The 13983-nt window shown below is 40.4% G+C and overlaps 1 protein-coding gene across 9 annotated transcripts in view; it reads left to right on the forward strand.

Moving 5' to 3' along the window:
- Positions 1 to 13983, forward strand: part of gpat2 (glycerol-3-phosphate acyltransferase 2, mitochondrial) — a 106015-nt gene that overhangs the window by 78362 nt on the left and 13670 nt on the right. For all 9 annotated transcript variants that reach the window (XM_025005110.2, XM_025005108.1, XM_025005113.1 and 6 more), the window contains 9 exons: positions 3934 to 4113; positions 5740 to 5838; positions 6656 to 6738; positions 9284 to 9411; positions 9498 to 9568; positions 9835 to 9995; positions 10098 to 10195; positions 12331 to 12515; positions 13014 to 13091. In XM_025005110.2, the coding sequence (XP_024860878.1) occupies positions 3934 to 4113; positions 5740 to 5838; positions 6656 to 6738; positions 9284 to 9411; positions 9498 to 9568; positions 9835 to 9995; positions 10098 to 10195; positions 12331 to 12515; positions 13014 to 13091 (1083 nt within the window). The remainder of the gene's footprint in view (positions 1 to 3933; positions 4114 to 5739; positions 5839 to 6655; positions 6739 to 9283; positions 9412 to 9497; positions 9569 to 9834; positions 9996 to 10097; positions 10196 to 12330; positions 12516 to 13013; positions 13092 to 13983) is intronic.

A 13983-nucleotide genomic window follows, 5' to 3' on the forward strand; every position in this document is an offset into this window, starting at 1 on the left:
AAAACCAGACTGGAAGGAGTCAAAGCGATTTATTATTGTTAGGAAGTTATTTAATTGTTTAAAAACTGCTATTTCAATAATTTTGCTGATGAATGGGAGGTTGGAGATTGGCCTGTAATTCTGCAGTAGTGATTTGTCTAGATTGTTCTTTTTTATCAGTGGTTTGATAACTGATAAAGCTATGTGTCTCACATAGCTGAAAGTTCATGCAGTTCATCATATTTGAGATATTTTAGTCAGAGGAATTATGAAAATAAATCATCTGTACGGCTGTAGTTTATATGAATCTCCTTCAGAGGAACAGGAAGAACAGCTAAATGTCTTATCACCGCAAGTACGAAGGAATGAATTCAGGAGACCTCAAAGTCTTGGACCAGCTGACAAAACAACATTAACACTTAATAAATCAGGAAACCCATCGTGTTTAGAAATGGTTTGCCTCTGACCTTTGCGGTCTCTGATTTTAATTTAAATTCACTTTGTTACAGTGAACAAGTCTGGTATTTCAGCAGTTTGACAAAATACATCTAGGCTGGACTTCTATTTCAGATTTGGATTTAAAGCACAGACTCTTGAGCTGTCTCGCATCCAAATTGGAGAAAGGAAAGTTTAGGAATCTCAGCGGCTCAGATGTAATTTTAATTCCAGAGGGGCTGCTGTAAAGCTGTCACCTACTAACTGACAGGTTTATGGTTTGATTCCTGCTTCCCTCTATATGTTGAATTGTCCGATGGCGGGATAATAAACCCTATATTTCCCTTGATGTCTTAATTGGAGTGTGAATCTTGTGCGGGCGCCGCGTAGTCCGATTGTTTGTGTTGGGTGAGTGCAAATTGTAGTGTCAAAAAAAACTTTGAGTGGTCAATAAAGCTTAAAAAGTGAGCTATATATGCAGACAATTTGATATGTAACTGGATGAAACATGACTACAAATAAAGTGCTTGGATGTGAAATATCTTTTCCAAGAGGTTCTTGCAGCTATTTGTAAATGCTGAACATTAATAAAAAAAATGCTCTCATTTATTACAGTTTGTCAGCTCTATTCAATTCACTGATAGTGGGTTTTTGTAAAGCTTTTAAGTTTGTCTGCAGCTCGGATGACTAAAATGACTGAACCAGACTAGTCCTGTTTTATAAAGTCAAACTCCTGGGTGTGTAATGTGTTTTGGATCGTTGTTCGTCTGTCGTTAAAAGTCCCATCTAAACAGATTAGCTACATCTGTCTGTTTCTGGCCAGGCAGAGTATTTCTATATATATCAGGAGCAAGCTGAACTCATCCGCTTGCTTCTGTCTCATCATTAATAAACGGTGTTGTTGGAAGCCGCGCAGGTTCATGCCATCACGCTGCCTCCACCTGTTAAACAGCTAATGATGCATGGTTCAGATCACTGAGCTCATGAATGTCTTCTGTTTATAACACATCTGAAAAATAATGTTTTTTTCTTCTGGAGAGTGTTCTTCTCTTGGCTAAATATCATGAAAGAGTTTTTCCTTTACAATTCACCAGTCCATCTTCCTTAGACGTCAAGCCTTTTTTATGATTTCTTTCTTTTTTTATTATTATTATTATTTTTGAAGTGAGGTTCTGTTGAAAGGCCGTCACCTGTTGCAGTGCGGCCAAGACCAAAGAAGATTGCTGCCATGTTAAAACAGCTTCAGTTTGACAGGATTCATAGCAGCTCAGAGCTGAAGATGTTGAGGTTCTCCTTGGGAGGGACGAGGATGGACAGGATTAGGGACGAGGTCATCAGAGGTGCAGCACAGGTTGAAGGACTGGGAGATAAAGTTAGAGAGGCCAGACTGAGATGTGCAGAGGAGGGACAGTGGGTAGAAGGATGTTAGAGACAAAGAGGAGATATATGGATGTAGTTAGAGAGGACATGGAGGTAGATTGAGTGAGGACAGAGGATGCAGGAGGATGATTCGCTGTGGAGAACCCTGAAAAGGAAACAGATGAAAGAAGAAGACAACTTCTGTCAGTTTAGTATCATATGTGTCGCATGGTTATTAACAGAGACCTCTGTAGGTTTTTGCTAACGGCAGCAGCAGCTAGCTGTAGCACTTCTTGTGTAGTGCTGAACACTTCCAGCAGGAATATCGTATTTCTCCCAGAATAACCACGTGATGTGAAAAAGATTGTGGCAAACAGCATTTTTTTTTCAAATTGGAGTTGATTTTTAAACAGCTGTAATGGAGCCCAACTATAAGCTCATCAATCCAGTCACAATTAAACTCTTATTTCTCCAAACTGATGTCGCTCCAAGAGATTTCCACAGCAGGTAAGATATTAATTAATCTTAACCTTTCCACAGAAACTCACTTCAAAAAATCTGAACTATCCCTTTAAGTGTGGTATTGTAGGTTCACGGCAACAACTTTTAAATTAACAGATCTTTTATTTGCCTAATATATGAATAAATAGGGAATGAGTAACTCAGATGTGAGCATCTGTACACTTATATCAGTTTATTTTCAGCAAAGAGTCAATGTGGAGTAAGAGCTGTTTTTAATTAAATATTTAAAACTGTGGTTGTGTGCAATTTTTTTAGTACAGTAATTTCTACTTGGTTTGCAGAACTTATTGAGCCATAATATAGAAATGTCCTTTGAAACAGTCTGGCATTGTTTCAGATTATTCTCACCAAGCATTAAATGTACAAGCTGCTTGTTAGTAAGTGAAACCAGAAACAAGGAAAAAGGCCCTTCGTTGGAACTGTTTATACATTTTGCCTAAGAAAAATCGGAAGAGAAGCTGCAAGAAATTATCTAAAATTGCAGGGTAAGCAGTGCCATCAAGACGTGTCATTATTTTTTTGCCTGTTTATCAGTTTTTTGAGTCAGTTCACACTAACAGATACTTTGCATTGCACTCTACGCTGGAGTGTTATCACAGCCAGCTTCTCAATCACAATGCAGCCTGTCTTTTTCCTGCTCTCCCTCATTCCCCAGCCTCATCCCACTTTCTATTCATTCTCAAAATTACCAGGCGGTTTGTGTTTTGCTACAGAGATCTCACCTTTGGAGTTGGCGAGACAGAGTGATGAGAACGGGGCTGAGAAATGAGAAAGAGCGGTGGCTCATGTGATTGTGTTTACTTGGCATGTCTGCGCCTCTTATTTTGAAAAAAAAAATTCACGGGCTTCTTTATTTGTTCCATCATTTCACTTGAATCTTTTAAAGATGTCTCCAAGTACCTTCTTAGTTCTACTTGTCTGAGTGCCTCTGTTTATAATAAATAATGAATACCTCCTTGTAATCATTATTATTTTGTCTGTTTTCTGTCTCAGAAGGAAGCTTTCTTGTGTGTGTGTGTGTTTCATATCAATTTTCCCAAAGATTCATTTCATTTTAAGGGGTTGCCAGCTTTTTCCAGATCGATATTGTGCCAAACAGCTCAATAAAACAGCCTAGTCTGATGACAATATAAAAGAATACAAGCACAATGGTTCATAGAGGGGTTATGTACCAGGAAAACAGCTTTTTTTATTTATATATCTATTTATTTCAATTCTATTTAGTCATTCCTTGATCATTTATGTGAGTAAACATATTGGCTTTGCGTGAGAAAGCGACCTTGTTTGTTGGTTGTATTTCAATGTTAATAGACCTTTATTGTTTATTGAGTGTGGGCCTGCTTAGCTGCTGTTCAATGGTAATTGAATTTTCCTTGTCTGTAAGGGGAAAACGGTACTCGAGGCAAGGGAAGTATCTTTGAATGTCATAAAGTGCCCCCCCCCCACCATATGCTCTTTATCCTGCTCCTTACATTAGCTCGTCATCCATCTGTACCCCTGCCTCTTCGTATTTTCTTCAATGGCTATTTTACAGTATGCGTTATGTACAAATGCGTGTCATGTATTGTGTGTTAATTGATCTCCTTCTGCCTGGACTTGTCAAACCTGTAGCCGTCTTTTTCCTCTCCTCCCACGCAGCTGTTACATGAGCTGCTGCACGAGGGTCAGGTGTTAAGTGTTGGTGTGTCGGCGGAGTCTGGCCTGGGTGGCCGGTGGCTGGCTCGCGTCAGGCAGCTCATCAAAGAGGGATCTGTCCCTGATGTCAGCCTGGTCCCCGTGGGCATCTCGTACGACCGTGTGACCAAAGCCAACATACAGGTGCCTGCGTGTGAACCCACACACACACACATGTACAAACACACACTTAATAGAGCCATCTGTAACTGATATGCCCTCAAGAGCAGCAGAGCAGATTTGAGTTTTCAAACTGTGAAAGAAGGAAACATGAGTCGAGATGTTGCATAAAGGTTTGTGTTGGTGTTCAGTTACCAACAGGAGGGCGGTTACAGTACTTTGGTTGGCTGATTTGGCTTACTTATCAAACTCATAAACATCTGCAGCCCAAATATTTACTGTGACATACAGCTCAAGTCCTTGAAAACCTGAATTTGGCAATTTGCATCCTAAACAGCGTAGTCATAACTCATTGAGCTGCATCTGAACACAGAGACATTGTTCACACGTAATTTTGGATTTAGTTAGTCATGCCTTTCTTGTGCGTTTATATTTGTTGCCAGTAAACACCTTTATTTTTCCAAGCATGTCTTGGCAGAATTATATCTTGTGACCTGCTTAAAAAGTATTTTTAGTTCATCTTGAATAACAAAATAACCTAATATGTTTTGGGACATACGACAGGCTTCTATAAAGAGTTAACTCTTTGTTTTGGTGCCAGTTTAGCAACTATAAAGTGTGGTAAAAATCACTGTTGAGCTCATACAGCAGAAGCTAAAAAAGTGATGATGAGCAGCTTATTTCTATGTATTTTGGGAAGGTGTGCCTTGGATGTTAGTTATTTGTTTTCAAACAATGTTTAGGTTGTAGTGTATTTTTTAAATGGTGCGTTGCATCTGATGGTCATAAAGGAGGAAAAATCTTGGAACAAAAGCCTCAAAGTTTCAGTGTAGATTTGCATAGTTGCTTACTATCACAACTACTTTGTTGTTTGTTTCTGCCATATGGCTGAGGTGGGCGTTTACACCACTTGAGCTCAGTTTTAAGGATTTTATTTACTTTGAGCTCTGCATATTCATATCAGGGTCATCAAGGTGCAGATCCTCTTCATCCATAATACCATTATGCTTTCCATCTACATCCTCCAAAAGACTGGTTGAATGGATAATGGTTCTCGAAAAAGCTTTACGGCAGAGTTCATTGCCACCAGCTTTTTTTTCTTTTTTTTTTACAAATATTTAACTCTTAGCTAAGACTCAAAATATCTGTGATGAGGACACACTTCTCTCAGGATTGTCCTACAGGGAGTGCATAGTATCACATTAAGGTTTAGAGGAAAAACAATTTCAGTGATTATCCAGCTTTTAGAGCCTCTCAGAGGTTTGCACTCTAATTTCTGACCAGCATTGGCTGATTAGCTAAGGTTCGCACGGCATTTTTTTTTTCAAGGCATCATTGATGGGTATTATTCATTATTAGTCACCATTAAAGCTGCCCTCTGTTATTTGCACTTTGAGACGTTACTGTAGAGTGGGTGTTGCTCTCTGTTAATTGCAATAATAAGGTCCTCACCACATCATTTAGTTCTGTCATTCAGATACGGCACACATAAATTACAGAACACACAGTTCCTGTGGTCCCACACACACACACTCAGGGACCGCCTGTTTATCTTAGTGCCTCTCATGTTTTTGGTGTAAAAATGTTTGCTCCTGACAGGAAAGGCTTTATCTCGACAAATTGACTTTTTAATTTTGCATATTTAACCAGGTTGGCCTGAGGTCTGCGTTGCTGCGGCTGTTCTCTGCCTTTTGGAAGAACCCAGAAGAAACCGTGAGGATCGACTTCGCGCAGCCCTTTTCTCTCAAGGTGCAGAGCTGAAATACACCACCTGCAAAGTATTAATCCCCCAAATAAAATCAAACATTAGCAGCGTGGAACATCATTCTTAACATTGTAGATTAAATAGACTAAAAGTGAGATGAGAAGGCATTTAGCAGGTCGTCTCTTTCCTTCACTGGATTGTAAAAATAGATCATTTGATTACTGGTAGAGCCAAGACTTATATTCATGCATACAGATTTATATATTGTTGCCTTGGCCTGCTGACAAAGTGCCATTGATTTACATACTCTTGGATGACAAACAGTAAGCCTGGCCATAAATCACACTGACCTTTAGAAGTGGTCCAAGTAAATTTGCTTTTACAAATGAGTGTTGGGAAATGTGAACTTGTTTAAACTTTACCCTTATTCAACCCCTCTTTTGACCCATAGGAACACGTTTTGGTTCACTTGAGTGGAGGCATATTACATTAAGCAAAATGGAAGCATTTGCAGGGTTTGCAAAATAAATCACCACAAACTTCTTCCACCAAAGTGATTAAAACTTGAATCGATGTCTTTCCAGCAACTTAGACATTCGAACCTTCCTGAAAGTAGAATTTATTATCGGGTAGCTTTAGAGAGCTGTATTATTTTTTTGATTGATGCGTCTAATAAACTAGAAATATAAAGTTTTGTTAATAATTGAGAGATGGGCTTCTGCAAAAGGGATCAAAAACAAACTTTTCTCCGCTGCTCTAAATTCATCCAACTAAAACATCAGCGTTAAATGATTTAGAGCTGCTGCTTTTCAGCTCTTGGATGAATGCATGGGTGTTCATTTATCCTGTTTGTGTGTGTAGGAGATGTGTGAGTCGGGGATGTGCAGAGTAGATGAATGGCTCCCTCTACAGGACCTGTTGCTGCCTGTTATCCTCAACAACAGGTAATCAAACCACCTGTGTGCTCACCTCCACGCACGAGCGAGTGTGTAAACTGGCTGTGAACGAACCACTGTGGGATTTACATCTGGGTTTTGTTGTCTCTAACATCTGTGAAATTGAAAAGTTCCTTTCTCTTAAACTTCGGAGAACTTCCGTCTAAACCTTAAATCTGGCACAGAAGTGATGCAAACCCTGATGAGATTTTCATCCTCTTAGACTCGGTCCAATTACCATCAACATTACAGTCTGCCAGTGAAAGAGATAACGGAAAGAAAACAACATCCCCCGCTCAATCTCTGCTTGGCGCCTAACGAGCAAAGTGGCTTCTCCCATCATATGTTCATTCTTCTCAGAGAGGGGCTTGCCGACAAATGGTTTCAGTAAAAACATGGCAAGAGGTAAAGAATGGTGATGAGACTGGATTGTTACCAGCATGTGAGCACTGTTGGCTCTCTGTTCATTTTTTGCTTAATAACACGCTGCGGCACTTGCCTCTGCCAGTTAAAGCGATATTTCTGATCTTATGAATGTAGGGGTTTTTTGGGGAAAGATTATGACCAAATATTATCTTACCTGTTGTAGATAGTTCTTTGAATGACCTCAGTTTAGAAAAATAAGGATTAGTTCTGACCAAATTGATGAGATGAAGATAATCCGAGGTGGACCAAGACCAAAGTGGATTGTTGCCATCTTAGCAACTCTTTAGCCCGGTCAAAAATTAACTATTTTCTTCAAACTGAGGTTGATGAAACCGCTATCTGCAACAGGTAAGATAATAACAGTTTGTAACTTTTCAACTGAATCTTAATTTAAAAGATCTGATTTATTGCTTTTAATCCAATCCCGGTCCTGGAGGGCCACTGTCCGGCATGTTTTAGGTGTTTCTCTGCTTTGAATGAATGAGTGATTAACAGGCTCCTGCAGCTTAGAAACATCTAAAACCTGCAGGATAGTGGTCCTCCAGGACTGGGATTGGACACCACTGCTTTAAGGTTTTAGCTGTTGAAGTTTCTCCTTTCAGCATGTGAAATTGCACAGGTGGGTTCATAAAATGCAGATATTTATTTACAAATGTGTAAATCCTGTGGATCAGCAAAGCTACGCTCGACTCTCCCCCATATTCTTCTGCATATCTCTCTCAAACACGTGCAGAGGTAAGATGTGTAAATGTTACTTATGTTGTGCCTGCAATGCACCACATAAGTTTCACTTGGTCAAACACACATCAAGTGCTGAGTGATGCACCTGCAGTGTTTTTGGTTGCTGGTGCTTCACAGAAAATGCGAGGTTAACTTCCCTCACTAAAAGTTTTTTATCAGCGTTTACCTGAATTTTTGCTTTTCAGCAATGTGTTTTTTTTATCATTTTATTGCAGTTCACAGCAACATGTTCTAATGGCTTGAGGTCTACAGTTAATATTTTCCGAGAACTCACAAATTGTTAAAAGCTTTCAGGTTTCTGTCCAGGTTGACGACAGCCGCGGTTACCATAGTAACAGGGTGCGCAGCCCACCAAACACTTGTTTAACAGCTGCTTTGTGAGGAATACAGCCACGTAGCCGCTGATGTAACAACATTAAAGGGGCATGATATGTGCTTAGGAGCAAATATTTCCGTGTCTGAGTTTAGCACCAGCTCAGAAACCTAAAACGGTAAATGGTCTGTACTTATATGGCGCCTTTCTAGGTGACCGGGCTACTCAGAGCGCTTTACAACACAATATACCCTCATTTACCCATTCATACAGCACTTTACTACATCTCTACACAGCTAATCTGAATCTATCATTCTATAGAGTCTAATCAGTGAGTTGTTCAGATTTGCAGGGGTTTACTGAGACACGTTCTCAGATCAGAGTTAAATTATCCAGCTTCCAACATCTTTGTCTCCAGCTAAGGTTGAATCATCTGCATTTACTAAACTATGAAGGATGAAAGTCGGAGCTCTATTGCTCTCTGTTAGATCCTCAAGAGGCACCACCAAGGGGGTGGCCGTTGGGGGCACTGGCCACCCCTTAAATAATGGTGGCCCCCTCTGGACCCCCTTTGGCCAGACAGTCTTGAGTCTTAAACTTTTGTTTGGTTCGCATTTTTTATTTCCCCTAGCTATTTAGGATTAGTATAACCTCATAAACATAAAAAACTAACATTTTTGAACATTTAGGAGTTAGAAAATATAAATATATATTTCGTTTAAAAGCTTGCCTCCCTGAATAAGAACAAGTGGTCCAAGTTAAAAAGAATAAAATATTGATTTTGTTGTGTCACCTCAAGATTAACATTAACCCTCATCTGTGACCAAATCACTTTCAAATTCACTCAATTTATTTTATTATTTGAACATTTTTATAGTTAAATAGTTTTAGGTTGTAAAAACTGAATAATAATGAAATAAAATGCCTGTAGCTTGATTCCTGCAATCTAGAGTGAGATTTTAATATAACATGAATGAATCCTAGGAGATGTTAACTGAAAAGTTAGTTGAATTGGTAAAATAAAATATGATAAATTGCAATAAAGTTTCTTGCCTTTTCTCTTTGTTCTTTAAGATCTGTTGGTGTGTTCGGCAAAAGACGGCCGTCGTGGCTTCTGCCTTCTTGTTATGGATCTGAACTTGAAGGGATGAATCAATCGGATAGAGACCTCGACATAGCCATCATCCTTCACCTCATCTACTGTGAGTCCTCGTTAAACCCTTCTGAATACTAAATGGATCTTTATAATATAAGTGGTGTTTTGTTAATTCAGTATTTGTCTGTTTAGCAACAACTTCCTGCTTGGCTGTGATGTCCACAAGTCTTGTGTCCAGTCTTCTGCTGTACAGACATCGCAAGGTACATGCGTCATCTAAAAAGGAGAAGAAGAAAGAAGAAAAAAAATCCCCACCCTTTCTGCTTTTTGTGTTAAAATCCGCCTCTGCCCCTCTAAATATCCATCAGTACTCCAAGAGGCTCACAAACAAAATTGGTTTTCAAGCTAGTGTAGCAGAGCGTGACAGGGATTTTCTGAGTCGTGCCCACCAGTCTCCAACTAATATCTCCAGATGGTTAATGCTCACGCCTGATTTTGAAATGAAACCCCTTCCTCTCGTGCCTCTCAGGGTGCAAGTGCGTCTGTCCTGTGTCGTGATGTGGCTTGGCTCACCGAGGAGCTTTTGTTCAGAAACAGAGACGTCGGTTTTGGGGGAAGTTTACCAGAGGTGGTTCACTATTCCCTGACTCTGCTCGCTCCTCACCTCATCATCGCTGCGTCGCCGTCCAGGTTAGGGTTTTTTTATTCATTTTGTCAAAGAGCAACAATAAAGTACTGATAAGCTGCACACTGCAAAACCTAAATAACATAGAAAACATCTGTCTCCTTTAGGAAAGACCCTCTTATTGTGCCCCGTCCCTCCTCCGCTCTCCACCTCTCCCTCCTGGCCCAAACGGTGGTGCAAACATTTATACTAGAAGCTGTTGGAGGTGGGTGATTTTAAGCGCATGAAATCTGTGTAGTTTTAACACTTAGGCTTAAATATTATCCTGAGACCCTGTATTCTCGCGGCACCTTGATTTATGTGGGAGTCCTTGGCAGTCGCTCCGACTCTTGGCGTGTCGGTGTGGAATTACCAGTTTGAGGGAGAGCGTTTTAAGTCTTAAGAAATATTTATGTTCACTGGGTTTTTTAGCAGTACTGCATGGTGCCATCTGCTTTTAGTTGCTCTTTTAAAAAAAATGAGAAACTGACACGGGGGGGGAAATGTGCGGATGTGGTTCTCAATGCATGTCAAAAATTCAAAAACGGCAAATCTGCAAAACGTCATTTTGAGGTTTGTTTTTCACTTTTTTAAATAAATGTGCATAAAGGAGGAGATACCTTGCTTTTGTTGCAAGTCATACTAAGAAAACATCCAGTTATGATCATCTGAAAAATGATAACCAAAAAAATCCAAGTTGGAAAGTTGCAAAAACCTCAAACATGACTTTTATCAGAGTTAAAGTGTGTTGTTTCCACTGATTAGTAATGTTCCCTGAAATCTACCAGGTAAGATACTTCAAAAACACGATGAACAAGACACAGCTTATTTCTTTACCTTATAATATTAATAAAAAACTATTTCACAGTCAATAATGGCGACATTTAGATGTCGCCTATCAGAGCTAACAGCTTAGCCACGAGTGAGATTTGCACTAAAAGGTCAGACTGTCATCCCTGTCAGGCATGCTTGTGTTTACAAGTACAACCATGCTGTTTTATTCCCCACAGTTTAAGTTTTACTAGCTGATATTTAAATAATGCATGACAATGTTTTATTAAGTCTGTGTGTTCCTTTCTGGTAGCAGGGTTTTGGCACGCAGCACAATATGCATCAGTAATTTATGGTAATCACTGAATGGCAGAAAGCCCAGAATCCCACATCCTTACCACATTCCTGTATCAACTCATCCTTCCGCCCAGAGCTTTCTGTTGGCTAAATTTAATTATCATCCCAACAGGCAGACTGGGGTGAAGCCATAGCTACTGTAGGCCTGTTTTAACATTGTTGGTTAAGACTTAAAAAAAAGTTTTGAACCAAAGGAGGCTATTTCTTCTGCTTGATTCAAGGAGAGCATTTGAGCACCAGCTGTAAAGCCCCTGTTTGATAACAAAAACAAGACTGAACTTTGTTGTGATATTAAAGCAACTTTTTCTTTTAAGTCATAACCTAGTTGTTCATGCTTTTCTTCGTCTGTGTAAGAAACCATTTGTGCACAAAAGTGCTCTTGTTCATAGTTCAGCTGCACCACAGCGTTCCACCCCAGGATCTACGGTTTTCACTACAGCTATATGTGACGTTATTTATTATTAATTTATTTATTAACCTTTATTTAACCAGGCAAATCCCATTGAGGTCTCAGATCTCTTTTTAAGGTAGCCTAACATGCATGTTTTTAGGCTGACTCCACACAGGAAGAGCCCAGGTCCAACCCGGGGTTTAAACCCAGCACCTTCTTGTTGTAAGGCAACGGTGCTAACCACTAAGCCATCATGCTGATTTGTTAGTTCTCTACACAAAACTCAAGAAGAAGAAACTAAGTTAGAGTGATTTCCCATTAGAGGCAGCTTTTGTGTCCTTGTGGACCCAGAGTGATCTGTTATCACACACTGTTTCCTCTTCTTCTGCTTGTGGTTTGGTCATATTTTTGCAACATGATTTTTAGATGGAAGAGTCAGCACGGTCCCAAACATCTGGGCTCTCATCCACTAAAGGTAGTGGTGTCCAATCCTGGTCCTGGAGGGCCACGATTCTGCATGTTTTAGTTGTTTCTCTGCTCTTCTGCAGGTCTTCAAGTTCTGCAGAAGCCCAAGAATCACTCAGTCATTCAAATCAGGCGTGTCAAAGCAGAGAAACAACATTCAGGATCGTGTTCCTCCAGGACCAGGATTGGTTAAATTATGTGGTTAGGGTTTCCTAGTAGCACAAGTGACAAACAATATTTACTTCAGTTTCAAAAACCGAATTCGTCATCCGAACTTAACATGCTGAGCTGCAGCACACAGGACCTGGTTTAGCTTCTGTGTTTTCTTAAATGTGCTCGGATCGACTGTAACAAGCGGGCAGAGTTTTTGTTTACAGCGTGTGCAGTGTCGGCCATGCTCTGCGAGGTGGTCTTCACCGGTGTTAGCAGCAGGGTGAGGACCGACGGCGTGAAGGGCGAAGGGGTCAAAGGTGACATGGAGTTCGATGTGGTGCTCGGCCAGTCGGAGCTGGCGGAGAAAGCCCTGCGGCTTTGCCATCTCTTGCCTTCAGGCGTCATGCCAGTGAGTTTGTATTCATATCACACAAACACACACCCTGTGTGTCTCATTCAATGGATGTTTAATGGAGCTGAACAGCCATTCATCCTGCTCTGCTGCTTCTATCTCAGCCAGAGAGGTTTTGGATTGTGTGTGTGTGTGGTTGTAAATGTACATGCTTCATCTGGCTGACTTCAAGGGCTTCGATTCTGAGCCACTAATACTTTTCCTTTTCTGTTTGCCCACCTTTCATTTCAGCAGCTGCTTTTTCCTTGTCTCCTTTGCTCGTAGCTTTGTTTCACGCCCCATTCCTCACCCAGAAATATCTCCCCCTGCTCTCATCCCTCCCGTCTCTGCCTCTCATTCTCCCCCTCTGATGTTTGCAACATCTCTACTCAAAAAAACCCAATGCTTCTGTCAGCTGTCTCCCTCTGTATTTCTAAGATAGCTGATGGACTCAAGCTGTTTTTGCCTTTTTCATCACCGAGTTTCTCCCGTTTTTCGCTCTCCTCCCTTCTCCAGCCCTGTCAGTCGACTCAGAGTTTCGCTCTGGATGCTGTTGACAGTCTAGTCCGCTGTGGCATCCTGATCATGGAAGAAGTAAGAAACATTAAGGATTTTTTAAAGTTGAGCTTCTATACCCTGTTTAATTTAAAAGAGCATTTTTTTTTGAGATTCGGTTATTATTGTTGTTTTAAAAATTTAATCCAGTACACCTTTTATCTACAAATAAATTTTTTCAATGTTGCCTCTAGCTCCTCATTTACCACCTTTATTTTGAGTTTTACTTTTTGTTTTCATTTGAATTTGTGTCAGTAAATCTATAACAAGATTTATAATTAGGTTTAAAAAAAAAAAAAAGTCTCCCTGAGCTCAGCTCTTTGAATTTCACTGGACAATACAATGTATTTCAGGTGGTTTTATACAAAACACACAGATGCTGTTGCCATTTCCAGCCAGGGCAATCATGGTAGAGCTTGCTCATGGAAAAAAAACAAAGATTTTTAATTAGTTTAGTTTTAAACCAGAAGGAAAATGGAAAAAAATACATTGTAAACTCATAAGGTCTACAAAAGAAAGTGATCGTATCAAAAGTAGGATGCTTTAACTTGTATCCTTTACACACAGATAACATTTACCAACTCTTTAAGCATCAAACTCCACTTTTAAAAGCTCTTGTACCTTTTATGTCTTTTTATCTTTACATATTCGTTAAAGCCTCTCCCTGGGCTGCCACCTTATCGTGGTGGAGGGGTTTGAGTGTCCCAATGATCCTAGGAGCTATGCTGTCAGGGGCTTCATGCCCCTAGTAGGGTCACCCAAGGCAGACAGGTCCTAGATGAGGGGCCAGACGAAGTGCAGCCCAAAGACCCCTTATGATGAATACAAGTATTGGACACAGTGTTCCCTCGCCCGGACGCGGGTCACTGGGGCCCCACTTTGGAGCCAGGCCTGGAGGTGGGGCACGTTGGCGAGCGCCTGGTGGCCGGGC

The sequence above is a fragment of the Kryptolebias marmoratus genome, linkage group LG1 (genome assembly GCF_001649575.2).
Source record: "Kryptolebias marmoratus isolate JLee-2015 linkage group LG1, ASM164957v2, whole genome shotgun sequence".
NCBI lineage: Eukaryota > Metazoa > Chordata > Actinopteri > Cyprinodontiformes > Rivulidae > Kryptolebias > Kryptolebias marmoratus.